The sequence below is a fragment of the Cottoperca gobio genome, chromosome 21 (assembly GCF_900634415.1).
Source record: "Cottoperca gobio chromosome 21, fCotGob3.1, whole genome shotgun sequence".
Classification (NCBI taxonomy): Eukaryota; Metazoa; Chordata; class Actinopteri; order Perciformes; family Bovichtidae; genus Cottoperca; species Cottoperca gobio.
This window is the reverse complement of record NC_041375.1, coordinates 14,810,307-14,826,873: the sequence shown is the minus strand read 5'-3', so window position 1 is coordinate 14,826,873 and position 16,567 is coordinate 14,810,307. Positions and strand designations below refer to the sequence as shown.

Below are 16,567 nucleotides of genomic sequence, written 5' to 3'. Positions count from 1 at the left end.
TCAAATCATGTAACCACTGAATCAATAAGGAAGTCTGCAAATTCATACAAATGATTAGCTTTAGAATACACTATGAGAATTCATTGAGCAGCTGTCCCACCTCTCAAGGCGGGCTCTGATGGGATTTTTTAATTGCTCAGCTCCTTTTTTGACTTTTTTTTTAACTAACATCCTCAGCTGTGGTCCATGACAAGCTGCCGGCAACGACTGCCAACTTGTTAACTTTCAACTTTAACACCCGATGTGAAGCTTCAAAGAATGCGATACACGTTGATCAGAGTTGGTTTGACAACCTCTTTACCACCCTGTGAATGAAAGTCAGCGCTCTATCGACGTTGACAAACCCACCTTGAGGGAAGCTCCAGCGAAGTGGGCGAGTTGTTTGATGTGCTGGCCCTTCTTGCCGATCAGGGCCCCGACTGCCTGAGTTGGAATAAAGAGGTAGACAACCTCCTGTTCTGGAGCCTGTTGCTGGAAGAAAGACCACACAGAAAAATTCCTTCACTTTTACTCAACTCTACTGCTGATTGTGGCAGAGAAAAACATTTAAAAATGGTTTTAAACAGTTACAAACATTTTGATTTAACTTGTCAGATACTTGAAGAGCAGCCAAATACGACGACACCACATGCAAAGAAAGCTAAATTGACCTCTCTTCGAGGGTTTTCTCTTTGGGTAAACATCCCGCTCTGGCTGGGTCTGGACGGAATATTTCCTATTAGGTTGCCCTATGTTTTTGTTTTTCTTATTTTTTTGTTTTTTCATGGTCGCTCATGTACTCAAGGTTTATGAAGTAAATGTTTTATGAGCCACAGCACAACTCTGCGCTGAAAAGTCCCCTTCCAGAGATATTTGTGGTGTTCTGGTGACTGGGTGATGGTATGCAGGATTGCCAGACTCACTGTTCAACATAGACGCCGACTGAGAAGTTGTCATGGTCTCTCATTTATGTCTTCCTGCCCATTTGGTCTTAAATCTTCCTCTTTTTCTGTATACTGTGGCAGTCCCTCTCATGTGTACCATAAGTCACTTGAAAAGAGAGACTTTCCTCAGAACGGCGTATTATGTGAAAAAATAAAATACCCTCAACTTTTAAAATATGAATGTAGCTTCACAAGAAAACAAGAAATTAGTGCTCAAGTCTCTGATCACCAAGGCAACATTGACTGTAGTGGAACATACTGAGTGCTGGTGGGAGATGGCACTTCCTGGAGGAACCCTGTAAAGGCCACTGAGATGTGAAGAGTGACTCTGAAAGTGAAGCGATAAACAGACCGATCAGATGGCACACAAACACACATTTACAGACACATGCACATACTCAACTCAAGCTCTTTTTAGGGGGAATTTCAGGGGCATAAAGTCACGATGAATCAGACTAACTCTCTTGACTACGAAGCACGCACGTACATTCTCACACAATGTCTCACACCACTTTGGCTCGACCTCGCCAGGAGTGGAGACTTTGTTTTACAGACCAACTGACTCATCTCAGGAGAAGAAGGGGGAATTCTGGTTGTTTCAAATTGTGTACAATATCATTCAGGAAGACCTGAGTCAACACTATGTTGTTTCTTCAAAAAGCCCTTCAGGGGGAAGCTGGTTTACCACGTGTTAGAAACAAATTGCTTTATCAAGTCGAAACTAATCCCTGCAGGAGCTGCGCATTGCTGTGCAAGGCGGGGAAAACAAACAGCGGAAAAGTCATTCTAAAAGAAGCATTTAAAATATCTTTTTTCACCACCTTTTATGGTTGTGTGAGTTTAAAAAGAGCACACTCACAAAGAATGGGTTGTATCCTGCTGGACCTACAGGGGGCATTGCGCCACGTGGTCCAGCAGCAGGGGGCAGCACCGGCAGACCAGAGGAGAAGATGCCCAGAGCGTTTAGGTTCAAGCCTGGGATCAGGTTGGCCTGTTGCTGTGGAGAAGAAGAGAGGCAGATTTTAGTAGAAAACTACAAGAAAGAAAATGATGTATTAGTATTTAATTAGGGCTTATCATTTCTTTTTTTTCAGATCCGATTAAATAGGTTTCGACTTGGATTATTTCATCCCCAGGCAATCAAAAGTTGTTGTTTCCTGCTGCAAGAGGACACTTACTAATACAGTTTACAGTAAATCAAAAGAAATCTGACTCCATTAAGCACTGACTTCTTTTAAACAAGTTAAAAACAAGTTTAATTTGTGTTTTAATGGTAGATAAACATCAATACTTTCCTAAATTGTTTTAAATTACAAAGAAAAGGTTCTTCTGAGGTCAATCTTACTGTGTCTGGGATCACAGGAATGAATATATTTAGTTTTTGATGTGTTTCTCGACACCACCTTTAAGGTAAGAAAGTTAATTATGTCCTAAGACAATCAGCCTTAAATGTCTAGCCATAATCGAGCAATCTTTAAATCAAGCAAAAATACTAAACATTTCTCAAATATGAGTATTTTTTTCTGTGATACTAAATTTAATATATTTTGGTTTTGATAGTCATTCGGACAAAACAAGCAAGATGTCAACCTGGGAAAAAAGAGTTCATTTTATTTGTGCATTTTGTGAAAACCATGCATCTTCAAATTTGATGTTATAGTTTCAGATAAAAGGAAGGATTAAGCGTTCCTTTATGGGTGGAAACATTTCTCCTATTTCTTAAGATATAAAATTCACCATTTAAAGACCCTCAAAACAGGGCTGTAAGCTGTTTTCTTATTGCCACGACAAAAACATTTCTCCTTCAAAGTCAAGTCAGCTATTCTAGTTTCATGTCCGTGAAGAGACACGTGGCCTGCTTTCACTTCCTTATTCCCAGAAAGCTTTGTGTAATATCCACAGTGTCACGCTAGATGGCCCTCACCGCTTACTGTAGAGTCGGCGTTTAGCCCGACAGCTGCCAAACTTCTCTCACCAGTACAATTTAACCGCATGCCGTGTGGTACTTCTTGATGATTATTTCTTAGCCAATATTTGGCCTGTTCAAAATGAAGGAGAACATTGGCAGCTCATGTGATAACAGCAAAGATACCGGGATATTCATTCCGAGTAACTGCTGCTCGTCATAGAGAGCATCACCACAGTGAATACACTTTAACAGCATTCATCTCTGTATTATAGGGAGTGTGATATCATCATCACTATCTCTCTTCTTCTGAGGTCGACCTCTCTGGCCGGCTGCAGCACAGGTGATGTCATTCAGGCAGTGTGAAAGAGGAGCTGGGTGAGAGAGCAGCCTACAGATAACAGATGGATGCTGGGAAACGCAGTGTGTTACAGCAGGAACACAGACACACACAGCGGGGAAGTGAGCGTGAGTCAGAGGCTTCATGGAACAGGCGCACGCACGCACGCACGCACGCACACACACACACACACACACACACACACACACACACACACACACACACACACACACACACACACACACACACACACACACACACACACACACACAGACACCCACACACATGTTTGCAGAGATGCTGTGCTCAAACACTCACTGATGAGCTATTCAGCGATTGTTTACAGTTATCCATTTACCAAGCACACAACAAAGGGTATTACTAATGCTGGTGGTAACATGTACTGAATGGGGAGGCGATCCTGCTGTATATCATCCCTCCCTCACCGTTGTTCACTTGTCAGTCTATGTGAGTCAACCTGACATCATAACAACACACACACACTCACACACACACACACACACCCTGAACGTTCAAGAGGCCTGCAGATGGTAACCTTTAAGCTTAGCTTACGTTTATAGCAGCAATGTCATTCTCGTAGGCTTCCCTCAGTTTCTTCATGATCTCCCCCTCTGCTTTACAACAATCCTCCAAGGTGCCCTTCACCGTGACGGTCCTCTCAGGGTTGTAAATGGTTAACTCGTGTAACCTGCGAGGGAAATCACACACACACATAAATAAGTATATGCAAATACAGACAACAGAAACACTCACATTCTGATCACTATTTTTCAGAAGGAGGATATGACTGAGCTGATTTCAATTGCATTTCCTGTCTTTGTGTTTACCTAACTTAAAGATGGAGTCTGCGATTCTGAAGAAAGATTGTTGATATTTGAACTTAACACCCAAACAAATACATCCAAAATGGTCTAATGGTCAGCAGGGGCGACTCCACTGGTTGCAAAAAAAGGTCCGGTTGTATACAGGTCTATGAGAAAATGGCCCAACTTCTCACTTAATTTATTACCTCAGTAAATATTTTCCTAATGAGTTTATTGTCTCAATCGCTATTTTCAAGTGTTCTTCTATACATGAGGTTCATTTTATAATTCATGGTCCCATTTAGATTATGATTGATGATAAAGCAGCGCATGCTTTAGGGCGTGGCTACCTTGTGATTGACAGGTTGTTTTCATTTTACAACCTGAACCCTTTCACATTATGTTTTCAGTTCATTGTAAAATGAAGTGGCACCTTGTATGGTAGCCTCTGACTGACAGGTGTTGTAAAGCGCTTTGAGTGATCGCAAAAGATTGGAAAAGCGCTATATAAATGCAGTCCTGACATTTACCATTTAAAACTATAGTCCACAAGACAATGGGTGTAGTCACCATGACTATGTCCACTTTTTATACAGTATATACCCTGTGCACATGAGGAGATATTTGCTGAATATGACACAAAGTGTATTGGATTAGAATCGCTTCCTCTATTTCTAAGGGTAGTTGAAGCATCACCATTAAAAACTGACAACATTTCTTGCTAAACTAACAACTCATTTAGTGCTGCATGTCTATACAATTATTATCTATAAAAAAGACACAGAAGATTCAAAAATGAAAATAAAATAATGATGAAAACTGAAGCAGCAGAAACCAAAATAATCTGATTTTAAATTCCTGTGTGGATTATGCTCCAAGAACGTTGGTCCTACACTTCCCATAATGCAACTCAAAAGGGTTTCAATATGCCTCATTCACATCACATCATCATCATAGCATTCAGAAAAATCAACGACAAATTAACGACTTGGATGTTGATGTGAACACAATTTACAAGACGGAAACTTGTAATTACCATAACTCTGATAAGACATGAACGCAGCATTAAATCCTTCCTGCTTGGGAAATATCCACGTCTTTTGTACGCCCCCAGTAAGCAATGCAGACTTTTTTCATTATGAATTTATAGTCTCCTTATCCAAACTAAAATGAATCTGTTGAGACACTCAGGGTTGTTAATTATGTTTTCATACTTCACAAAGCTCCACCAGAGACACAGAAGATATTATACAACCTTCTTAATAGCCTGAGTACTCCGCAAGACGAGTAAACTCATCTTTATGTTTACCTGTGAGTGCCCCTTATTTGTCTCTCTCAAGGTCAAGATGGGAATATCAGCACAGACACACATGTGTGTACAGATCATTTGAGAATATTTAGCTTGATTTTATCATTCTGTGCCAAATCTTGACTCAATCTGTCTGAAATTAAACCACAGTTAACCTCATTTAGGTCGAAAGTAGTTTTACTGAAACACTCATTTGCCCTGAACGTTGTTCTCACCTTTTTGCAAAGCACTGATTTTGCAACTATGATGCTGACTTGAATCTGGTAACATCATAACAACTTTTTCACCTTTACAAGACGCTTATAACGAAGGTAAGCTGACCACAGCGAAACTTAAGGACTCGATCTATGATTACATGAATCAAACAAGTGATCGCTCGCTTGAAGTTGTACAAACCATAAGAACTTCGGGACTTTGGAGCAGAATAAATCTCTTTACTCCTCGGTGTTGGTGGACCTGGAGGACACTGAAAGGATTTCCAATTATGTACCATTTGCCTCTTTTGAAAAGGACCTTGTCTCTCTCTCTTCGTTTCTCTCCTCATCGTTGTCTTTTTCTCAAGGCTCATTACGTCCTCACAGCTCACAGAGACACAGCAATTCATTAGCCCTAAATGAACAAAGGTTGGCGAGCACGGCCTGTTTAATGGGGTGTAATCACCACCTCTAATATCATGTTCTGGAGTAAAGGAGCTATAAGCTTCACGTTTGTTCTCTAACAACTCAGTTAAGTGAAACCACATTGTTGAGAGAATAATGAGCACCCTTGTAGAAAAGTATGGAGCTAAGAATTTGAAATCACTGCCTGTTATTTGCACTTTGGTTTAATTGATAATAGTCCAAATGGCTGCTGGTCCACAATGCCACAATCACAAAAGCGCTGACGTCACATTGCTAAAATTCTCCAATGTTTGTATGTGTGTGTGTGTTTTCCTAAAGGAGCTTGCACAGCTAGTAGTGTAGCCGCAGAGTGCCGAGGGCGTGTATGAAAGAGAAAGAGGGGAGGCGACTTACGAGGAGATGGTTATCTTGGTTCCTGTGTCCTCCTCGATCTTCTTCAGGTTGCGGCCCTCCTTCCCAATCAGCCGGCCCACGAGGCTGTTGTGGGCGAGGATCTTCAGAGGGATGTCCTCTGTCCTACACACACAAACACAAATATACACACGCAGGTTAGGGCGAGATATAAGAAGATAAGTTTCGCTGAGTGTCACTGATGTGGTTCCCACACTACACCGCCCCTCGGCCTGTTTGCTGTCCTGGCTCCAAAATAGTGGAACAAGCTCCCAATTAAGTCCGCAGAAAGTTTTCACACCTGCCGTCCGTTTTTTAATAAGAAGAGAAAGAAATACCTAGATTAATACATTTAATGCAGGATGTTTGCTGGAAAGAACAAAGTCATTGGGCAGTAATTATAGAATAAATAGTGGTACACTTCCAAATAATTGATTCTAATTAACTCGCATCAACTCTTATAGTCAGTGCGCAGCAGCTCAATTAATGCAGAAGTTTAAAATGTCTCTACAAGCAAGGATGCAATTTAACACATACTAAGAATAACGTTCCTAGTAATAATGTTGCTTTTCAAATCCAAAATGAGGCACACATGTGAAACATCAAACAAAAGGTACATATTGGTTTTCCTAGAGGTTCATCTTTAGTGTCACAGTTCAGAACCAGTATTCTTCCTCTTGTTATTCAGGAGGAAAACTGGAGATTGTGTAAGCTGTGTTCTTTTGGTGAAATGGAAAGTGAGATCTATTTCTTTTGTGCAAATTGATGATTTATTTGAGCTAATATTCTATGAAGTTGGCTCCGCAAAACCCTGAAGTATTCTGGAGCACAGATGAGCAACGATTGGTTGGTTGTTTAATTTTGATGTTAAAGTCTCTAATCGTGTCTCAAAAGTCTTGGAGAGGAGGAAAGACTTGATTGTGAAATGATAATAATTAATAATTAATTGGGATAAATGGAGCCATTATTTCAAAGAAACTTCTCCTGAAGAAATCAACTGCTTTCAAACTCAATACAACAAACTAAACTACCTCAACTTGCCTTAGACCTTTGCCTCTATTTTGCCTAACATTGATATTAAATGGCATGGTGAAGCATTACTTATTACAAAAACAACAAAGTGCATGTATGTTTGTGTGCAGAGGGGGATGGTGATAAAGAATTGGGACAGGAGGAGCATCATTTCTATATGATCTATATTTCTGCTCTGTGGAACAATTATGGGGTGTAAGTGTGAATTAAGGTTGGGGTGGGGTGTGGGTTTTAGTCGCCATCACGCTTTGGGAAATTACAGAGTGTGTGACATGAGGTGACATCTTAATGTCTGCGGGTGTGGGACCATCGTGCCAGGAAAGGGTGGAGGTTATTGTGACCTTTGTGAAGAGAGTTACTGATTTGACAGATAAATCTTTATTAATCCCAGGAGTGAAATCCTTGAGGTGGATCAAACCAGCCGGCTGATTTATTGTTGTTTCATTACGTCACATAAATCTGGCAGATGCTTTTGACTTAAGCGACTTACAATGAACTCAACAGGAACAAGAGCTCGATGGCATCTAAATGGAGGTGCGTCCTTCTTTGAGTGGGTGTTCGATGCAAGTGTTTTTTTAGAGGAAACTATTGGTGTCATTTAGAGCTACAGCTCACTCACTAATGCATGCTGCTGTCGGTAGATTTTTTTGTAACCTATTTTCTTCATTTTCAAACTTTAATGAATAGTTTAACATTTGGGGAAATATGCTTATTCGCTTTCTTACTGAGAGTTAGATGAGAAGATCGACATCACTCTGCACGGTGAATACGAGGGTACAGATAGCGGCGGATTAGCATAGCTTAGCATAAAGACTGGAAACAGGGAGACACAGCTAGCCTGTCTCTGTCCAAAGGCACCAAAATCCACCTAACAGCACCTGTAAAGCTCACTAATTAAAACAGATTTTTTTTTTTTTACAGATTAAACAAATGAGATAAAAAAAAGAAGAAGACAACAGATGTGATAAATAAAGATTTAGGAGCTACAGTATCTTCCTCTGGATGTCAGGAGGTTGACAGGAAGCAAAGTGTGATGTTATCATGAACACATCTATTTATGCTCAAATCTTACATGCATCAGCCTTAATCATCCCATCCAGCAGCCTGAAATATTATCTGGTTCAATGGAAGACCACACTGATAAACAAAACAAAAGAAACAATATTTGACTAAACTAATTTAGGTGTGCTGTTTTCTGTCTTGTCTGTGGAACATTTTCATATTTTAATGGAAGGAAATGTCTTTTTTTCTGAATCCTTCAATTAAGGATCTAGCCCTTATAATTCCAACAACGCTGACCGTGTGCACACATCACCGGGGGTAATGTGAAGGTGTTCGGCCCCCTGGACAAACAACACACTTAAAAACAAATAAAGACAAACACAAGCTGGGCGTTGATGCTCAGATCCAGCAGAAGCTCAAAGAGTTTAAAAGGTGCAGTGTCTTGTTAAAAGTGTTAAGCCTAATTAGACAAGTTGGCCTTGTTTCTTAAATGCTAAGCTGTGATCACGTGTTAGCCTATGTGAGTGTGACGTGTGCACTGTGTTTACTGTGTTAGTGGTCCAAGCGAGAGAATGCACAGTGAGATTAAAAGGTGTGCAGGCAGGTTAAAGGATAAGATTACAGCCCTGCAGACATTATGGCTAATCTCCCTGTGGAAGTGCATACGTGCTCTGCATAAGCATCTAGAGTAGGTGTATGCATGTTTGTGCATGTCGGAGTGCAGACTCACGTCTTGGTCTCGTTGGCCTCCTTCTGCATGATGTCCAGGATCATGCGACAGGCGGAGGAGCAGCCATCGGGGGTTGAGTGGATGGTGATGGGCTTTTCTGCTGCGCCTGCATTTTCCTTCCGATGAATGTCGACCCTGAGAGAGGGAGAGACAGGCAGACAGACAGATGAATACAAAGTAGAGGACAAAGACAGAGCCGATAGAACAAAGTAATAATAGTGTGCATTGCAGACTAAAAGCACACAAAGAAAGAAACATTTAACAATTGGATTGGAAGTATAAGGTGACAGTAAACATGCCATGAACAATTTCAGCTTCTCATTCCCAAAATTAAAAATATAAAAACTTGAAGCTCTTATTGTGTGCTCTCTTGCATTGTATCTCAGACAAATGCAAGCCTGGATACAGGGCAAACATGTCTGATTAGTTCAAGCTTCAACAAAATTGAAGACAAAAAAACAGCCGGAACCAGGCGAGATCATCAGAGTAAGTTTACTTGGACTGTGTCTGCTTGGTGACATTCTTGATGGTGAGGCCCTCCTTGCCGATTATGGCTCCCACAAACTGAGTAGGCACGAGGATGCGCAGGGGGAATTCGTATCTGCTGCGTGAAGAGCCATAGTCTCCTGGCTGAGAGCCACCCTGGTCCCGGGACGACCGACCCCCGCGCCGTGTGCGAGGAGCCTGGTCGGGAGGAGCAGCATCCATGTCCACAATATATGACACCTTGAAAGAGTAGTCCTCGAACTGGTGACCTGTTAACTTCTCAATGGCGCTGCGGGGAGGAACAGGAAGTATGAGGCAATATCTCAGTATAGTCGTTATGTGTTATTTCTCTTAGTGAGATTTTGAAAACTCATTTACTATAATTAAAAAAATTTAAACAGACTTCTTTAGAGATATTTACTTTTAACTACGTTTGTACACAATGCTACATTGGTAGTGTCCGTCATAAGAAATGATCGCTATGCATCTGCAAGACGCAAATAAAACATCTGCCAAAGTATCTTATCAGTTAGGTGAGGGATGTAACATCAGCAGCACACTCTGAACAAATGAATAACAATGGTTGAAAGGGTTTTAGAGAAATTAAGATAATGTCCACACTAAACTGGCTTTAAACTATATACATGTAAAAACAACTGCATTTATAGGTTCTTTTCGGAAACTCATGGATACAGAGTAACACAACACACACGTCCGGTGCTTCTGGTGCTTATGTGGGCCAGTGATCAAGTAACAATGTAGTGGAAGCGTACTACCATGTCTACATAGTTGATTGCTTGTGATTAGACGCCACGACAGGTGTTTCCCCCTTTTATTTACCACTGCATGTACACATGTTGTGTGTGTGTGTGTGTGTGTGTGTGTGTGTGTGTGTGTGTGTGTGTGTGTGTGTGTGTGTGTGTGTGTGTGTGTGTGCGTGTGCGTGTGTGTATACTGTATATAAGATTGATTGATTGTTTTTTTAAACGTTATTGCACACAAAGTGCACAACCGTCATGGGTTTACAAGACACCAAAAGCTCAGTTGCAGTGGTTATTTAATTTCATTACATAATGACAGGATGTTCTATCGCTCGGTCTTGAAAAACATATTCTGCCTTCTCTCTCAAGCTTTGCAGATCAAATCTACAACTACAAAAAAGGTTCCCTTCTTGAAGCACAACTCAAGTGTTTCATTATCATCCAGCCAAAAGGAATCAAGATAAATGGAGGTAATTTCACTAAAAAGTAGATTTCTTATGTCCTCGTAGACTGGACAGTAAAACCGTCAACCTCACTCTCAATTATATTACCTAGCTCACACAACAAAGTCATTGTGTGTGTGTGTGTGTGTGTGTGTGTGTGTGTGTGTGTGTGTGTGTGTGTGTGTGTGTGTGTGTGTGTGTGTGTGCTATATACATGTAAAAACAACATGCATTTATAGGTTATTTTCGGAATAAATTCCATCCACACTGAAACTTTTTAACAATAGGAAAACAGCTTAAACTCTTCTTCTTCGCTCTCTTTTTAGTCAAACAAGTAATCTGCACATCACAATATCGGGTGAGGAGTCTCAGCTGATTTAATGAGACCTACATACAGGTATGTGTTCCCTGTACACATTAAAAACGCTAAACTGATATTTTTTAATTGCAAACAGCTCAATTTATAGGTGTTAAATATGTGTATACGTGTGGACAGAGGGCTGACATGGAGAGGAAAAGGTACATTTTGGATGGCTCGTGGAGAAGTTGTTACTGATGCAGCTGCTTTTATTTCTGCCGTCACCTTAATGTAAACTATATAGCAACTTCCTTTGGTGTTTAAAATCTGAAGTTCTCAAGGAGGATATTCCTGTTTAGAGCATGATTTGGGCCTGCTTTGACCCTTGTGTGGATATACTTTTTAATCGTCCAGGTACACACAAAGTACACAGAAAGGTAGGTGAACAATGCTGCTTGTGTTGCAGCTGTGTGGCATACACAAAGGTAAAAGACAATTCACATATATGCTTACTCTTTAGCTTCCTCCTTAGTTGCGTATGTAACATTCACCACTGCTGTTTCTGTATCAGTGTTCACTGTAAAACAAGACAGACAAGAGAAAGCAAACATGAGAAAATGTAGATAAAGGTTTGGGCCACATTTACACATGCACATAGCAGCTTTTTGTTGTTGCTGTAGGTGAGTAAGACACACGGCCAGGTTCCCGTGGTGACCAAAGAACCACATGTCTGTTTGAATCCATTACAGCCATCACCACATGCTGCTGCCTCGACAGACAGGAGCTGCTAAACACAATAGCCTCTCTGCCACTTGCATAATAACAGATTTAACTTTGACATGACTAAACAAAGCAAGTATCATGTGTGATAATGCAGAGCACAACAGAGACACACCTTGGGAGGATCTGTGTTCCTGCGCTGCTGCTCAGAGCAGATCTAACTCCGCCACAGTGATGGGTTTGATTCCCACATGCTTTAAAAGATTGAAGTGTGGGCTGACTTTGATTCAGGTGTCCACGGTGAAACACATGCAATGTCGAAACAAGCTAACAATGAGTTTATTCCTTCATTAGTTGATTGCCAAAAAAAATATTTGCAACTGTGATGATTTATTAATAATTTAGGTCATTTTTCAAGCGCAAATGACAAACATTTCCCGGTTTCAGCTTTTCAATTATGAGAATGTTCTGTCTTGTGATATAGTGACCGGAATATATTTAGGTTTTGAACTGTTGTTTGGACAGAATAAGCAACTGCATTTTATAGGCTGAACAAATAATCAGTCATTTGAGAAAATAATTGCAAGATAATTATTTTGGGTAATTCTATAAATAAATTGTTATTGAAGCCCTAAAGTGAAGGACAAATACCAAAAACAAAAAGATACAAAAATGTGATGTAGTGTACATAGTCCACATATCCTTAACAATAACCCTTTTTATCTGGTGGAGATTTAAACATTCAGCTAAATAATAATAATAATAATAATAATAATAATAATAATAATAATAATACTAGGACTAATACTAATGATAATAATAATAATAATAATAATAATAATAATAATAATAATAATACTAGGACTAATACTAATGATAATAATAATAATAATAATAATAATAATAATAATACTAGGACTAATACTAATGATAATAATAATAATAATAATAATAATAATAATAATAATAATAATACTAAGACTAATAATAATGATAATAATGATAATAATGATAAGTCTTAATAATAACAATAATCATAATAATAATAGCCACAGTGAAAGTGAAAGTAAAATAAATAGACAATGGCGTCTCTTCTTTTTCAACAAAGGATCTCTGTTTGTGTAACAACCGCTAAATGTCAAAATGATGAGTCAACAAAGAGGCTCCAGCTCTTTGATTGTGAGGACTGAAGCCTAAATCCTGCCGAAAAAAACATCCACTGCAGATGCGTTAGATATCTTAGAAAATATAAACATGCAAGGCAATTGCCAATATCATAGAAATAGTGAAATAAATGTTTTAAAGTGAACTTATTTTTAGAAAAGTGTCAGAAATAAAAATAGGCATCAGATCGGTTCTCTCTGTCGGTGAAAACAAAAACTTCCAAATCTGTGAGTGTGCTGCAGACAGCCGGTTTGGAAGGGTTAAAACCAGTGAGAGTGCCCAGCTGGCTTAGAGAGAGGGTGAGTGGGCAGAGCCTGGCATAGTGCCCATCCCCAGAGCTCACAGCCAGCTCTGCCCCGCCCCGCCTGCCCTGCTCCGCCACGGGCAGCCGCCACGGGCAGCCGTCACCATGCCACACAAGAACATGGGACTCCTCCAAAAACTCACCCCGTAACCAGAGCGCACAGACATCGGCAGAGAAAAAGTGACAGGCAGACAGGAAGTTGGACAGAGACACAGAAAGTGAGTAAGACGGGGACAGATACACGAGTGAGCCGGCTCTCTGGAAGCTTTGATCATACACTGCTACTGTGAACTCTGACGTTCGGAGAGCAGGACAAAAGCAGAGGGAAGAGGAGGAAATGCTGCGCTGGTGTCTAGTACGGTAAAGTAGCCTGTTTTACGGCGGTGTCTGGGAAACTATTAGTGGAGTAACCTTTCTGCTGGGTTCTCTTTTAGCACCTGTCATGACCACAGCGGGTGGTAGTTGGTCTTGGCTGCTTTGAGAGTGTGAGTATTTGTGTATGTATGTGTTTGTTTGCCCATGTGTGTGCACGTCTACTACTCGTGCATGTGTGTGTAGACAGTGTAAAGTTCCTAGGGCTGACTACCCTGCACATGCACGCACATATAAACACACACATCAGACAGTGCAAAGGCCTCACCACAAGCGTCTACAGTGTCCTTACTCATTACCATGATGCACCACTCCAAAACAGACACACAAGCAAACATTTACAGGCATTAACACACACACACACACACACACACACACACACACACACACACACACACACACACACACACACACACACACGGACACATTAGCACTGGATGTCTGCCATGTCTTCCCACTTCAATCCATACGCTGAGGCCAAAGGGACCCGTGGCAATCCACAGTGCTTATTAAAAAGGCGGCATGTAATTCAAACGCTGCTCTCCTTGGGTCAAATTTATAAGAGACACATGCGCACAGACAGACAAGATGATAAAGGCTGATTTATATGCAAAGATGGGTTATGTTTAGATAATGGGTGTGTGGGATGATGGTAACGAGGAAGTCACACAGACAGACTTGACTTACTGGGAGGTCTGTGTGTGTGCGTGTGTTACTAAACAGACACATGTGCATTGAACAGTCAGAGCCAGATGATAATGTGCAGAACACAGGGAGGAGAAGAGCTCAGTACCTTGTTCCACGTTTTCTACAGTACCATACTGAGCAAGCAAGCCGTCCAAAACCTGAGGGGGAAATGAAAGCGGGTTAACGACACAACTACAGCCACTGATGTAAAAACACTCATGGATACAGAGTAACACAACACACACGTCCGGTGCTTCTGGTGCTTATGTGGGCCAGTGATCAAGTAACAATGTAGTGGAAGCGTACTACCATGTTTACATAGTTGATTGCTTGTGATTAGACGCCACTACAGGTGTTTCCCCCTTTTATTTACCACTGCATGTACACATGTTGTGTGTGTGTGTGTGTGTGTGTGTGTGTGTGTGTGTGTGTGTGTGTGTGTGTGTGTGTGTGTGTGCGTGTGCGTGTGTGTATACTGTATATAAGACTGATTGATTGTTTTTTTAAACGTTATTGCACACAAAGTGCACAACCGTCATGGGTTTACAAGACACCAAAAGCTCAGTTGCAGTGGTTATTTAATTTCATTACAAAATGACAGGATGTTCTATCGCTCGGTCTTGAAAAACATATTCTGCCTTCTCTCTCAAGCTTTGCAGATCAAATCTACAAACTACAAAAAAGGTTCCCTTCTTGAAGCACAACTCAAGTGTTTCATTATCATCCAGCCAAAAGGAATCAAGATAAATGGAGGTAATTTCACTAAAAAGTAGATTTCTTATGTCCTCGTAGACTGGACAGTAAAACCGTCAACCTCACTCTCAATTATATTACCTAGCTCACACAACAAAGTCATTGTTTGTGTGTGTGTGTGTGTGTGTGTGTGTGTGTGTGTGTGTGTGTGTGTGTGTGTGTGTGTGTGTGTGTGTGTATAATATATATATATATATTAGTAAAATGAGCAACCTTTGGTTTGGTTTGGACCTGCATTTGCCAGGTTGTATTAAAAAGTGAAGAAAAAAAATATCTGGCAATGTTATTTATCTGTCAAACAAACAGATAGTTATTGTTCATTAATGTTGATAATTAAAAATGTCTTTGAGTTTGAGTTTTCTCAGAGCGTGTAGATAACCTGTAGCATCAGGCATGACGACAGAGACACTCACACAGAGAAAAACAACTTGATTACAGATGTGATGTTGACGCACGGACACAATGTCGTCCACACAGTAACAAACACTGACGTACATACACACACACATGCACACAAATACTCAAGCCTACAGAAGAAGTATAAAAGCTGGTGAGTCATGATCCAGAGACGGGTTTATGTGCTACCTGGTGCTTCAACTGGGCAACACACACACGCGCGCGCACACACACACACACACACACACACACACACACACAGAGAGAGAAAGACAGACAAAAGACCGACCTCCCACTGTAGATGAGGGGGAATGTTCCGGATCTGGATCTTCCGACTCCTGCAGAGATGAGAGACACAGACGGAGTGGATTTAACAAACCTGAACCACAAAGTCACACACTTGAGAATTTACAGTCATCTGTTGTGTGTACAGAAAACTTCACTCATATAATATATAATATTCACATTCAACAGGGGCAGAAATGCAGAGTCAGAGCTGTACTGTGTGTATCATTCAGTGTCATCTTAATGCCGTAAAACACCCACAGCTCATTAGACAGCATCACAAATAGCTGTCGTAGAGCTGAACACATTTATTAGACAGCAGCCAGTGACTTTCAGTAACACCATCCTACGAGTGCTATTCTTACTACTCTCACTACGGGAGGTGGAAGTGAGATAAAAGACGAGAAAGAAAAAACTGATTACAATGAAAATTGATGCAATTCGACAACAAGAATGATGAAACATTATTTAATAAATTGATTATCAAAGTATTTTGCATGTATCGCCCCCATTCATAATTTAACTATTAAAAAACAACAAAGCTGTTTTATTTGGGATTGGTCCCTGAAAGAAGGAAGTAACAAAATCAAGTGAAAGTCATACGATTCACAGATCAAGTAAGATTATTATTATTAAGATCAAATTGAATTGGAAAACTGACATTTAAATAATAAAACTGAAGATGAAGTCACAGGTGGTTATTGTGTTTTAAGAAAAAATCCCTGTAACAACAAATAAACAAGATTTTAATATATTCCTTGAAAATGAATCACAGCTTGTTTTCAATTCATTTCCATTTCTATCCTTGTTGTTTTCGGTGCT

At 40.4% G+C, this 16,567-nt stretch overlaps 1 protein-coding gene across 1 annotated transcript in view; it reads right to left on the bottom strand.

Moving 5' to 3' along the window:
• Window positions 1-16,567, bottom strand: part of igf2bp2a (insulin-like growth factor 2 mRNA binding protein 2a) — a 47,764-nt gene that overhangs the window by 6,143 nt on the left and 25,054 nt on the right. The window contains exons 3-12 of the mRNA XM_029458766.1: window positions 15,750-15,798; window positions 14,418-14,469; window positions 11,578-11,641; window positions 9,573-9,851; window positions 9,077-9,211; window positions 6,316-6,438; window positions 3,743-3,878; window positions 1,783-1,920; window positions 1,183-1,251; window positions 349-471 (exon numbers count right to left, since the gene is read on the bottom strand). Of these exons, the coding sequence (XP_029314626.1) occupies window positions 349-471; window positions 1,183-1,251; window positions 1,783-1,920; window positions 3,743-3,878; window positions 6,316-6,438; window positions 9,077-9,211; window positions 9,573-9,851; window positions 11,578-11,641; window positions 14,418-14,469; window positions 15,750-15,798 (1,168 nt within the window). The remainder of the gene's footprint in view (window positions 1-348; window positions 472-1,182; window positions 1,252-1,782; window positions 1,921-3,742; window positions 3,879-6,315; window positions 6,439-9,076; window positions 9,212-9,572; window positions 9,852-11,577; window positions 11,642-14,417; window positions 14,470-15,749; window positions 15,799-16,567) is intronic.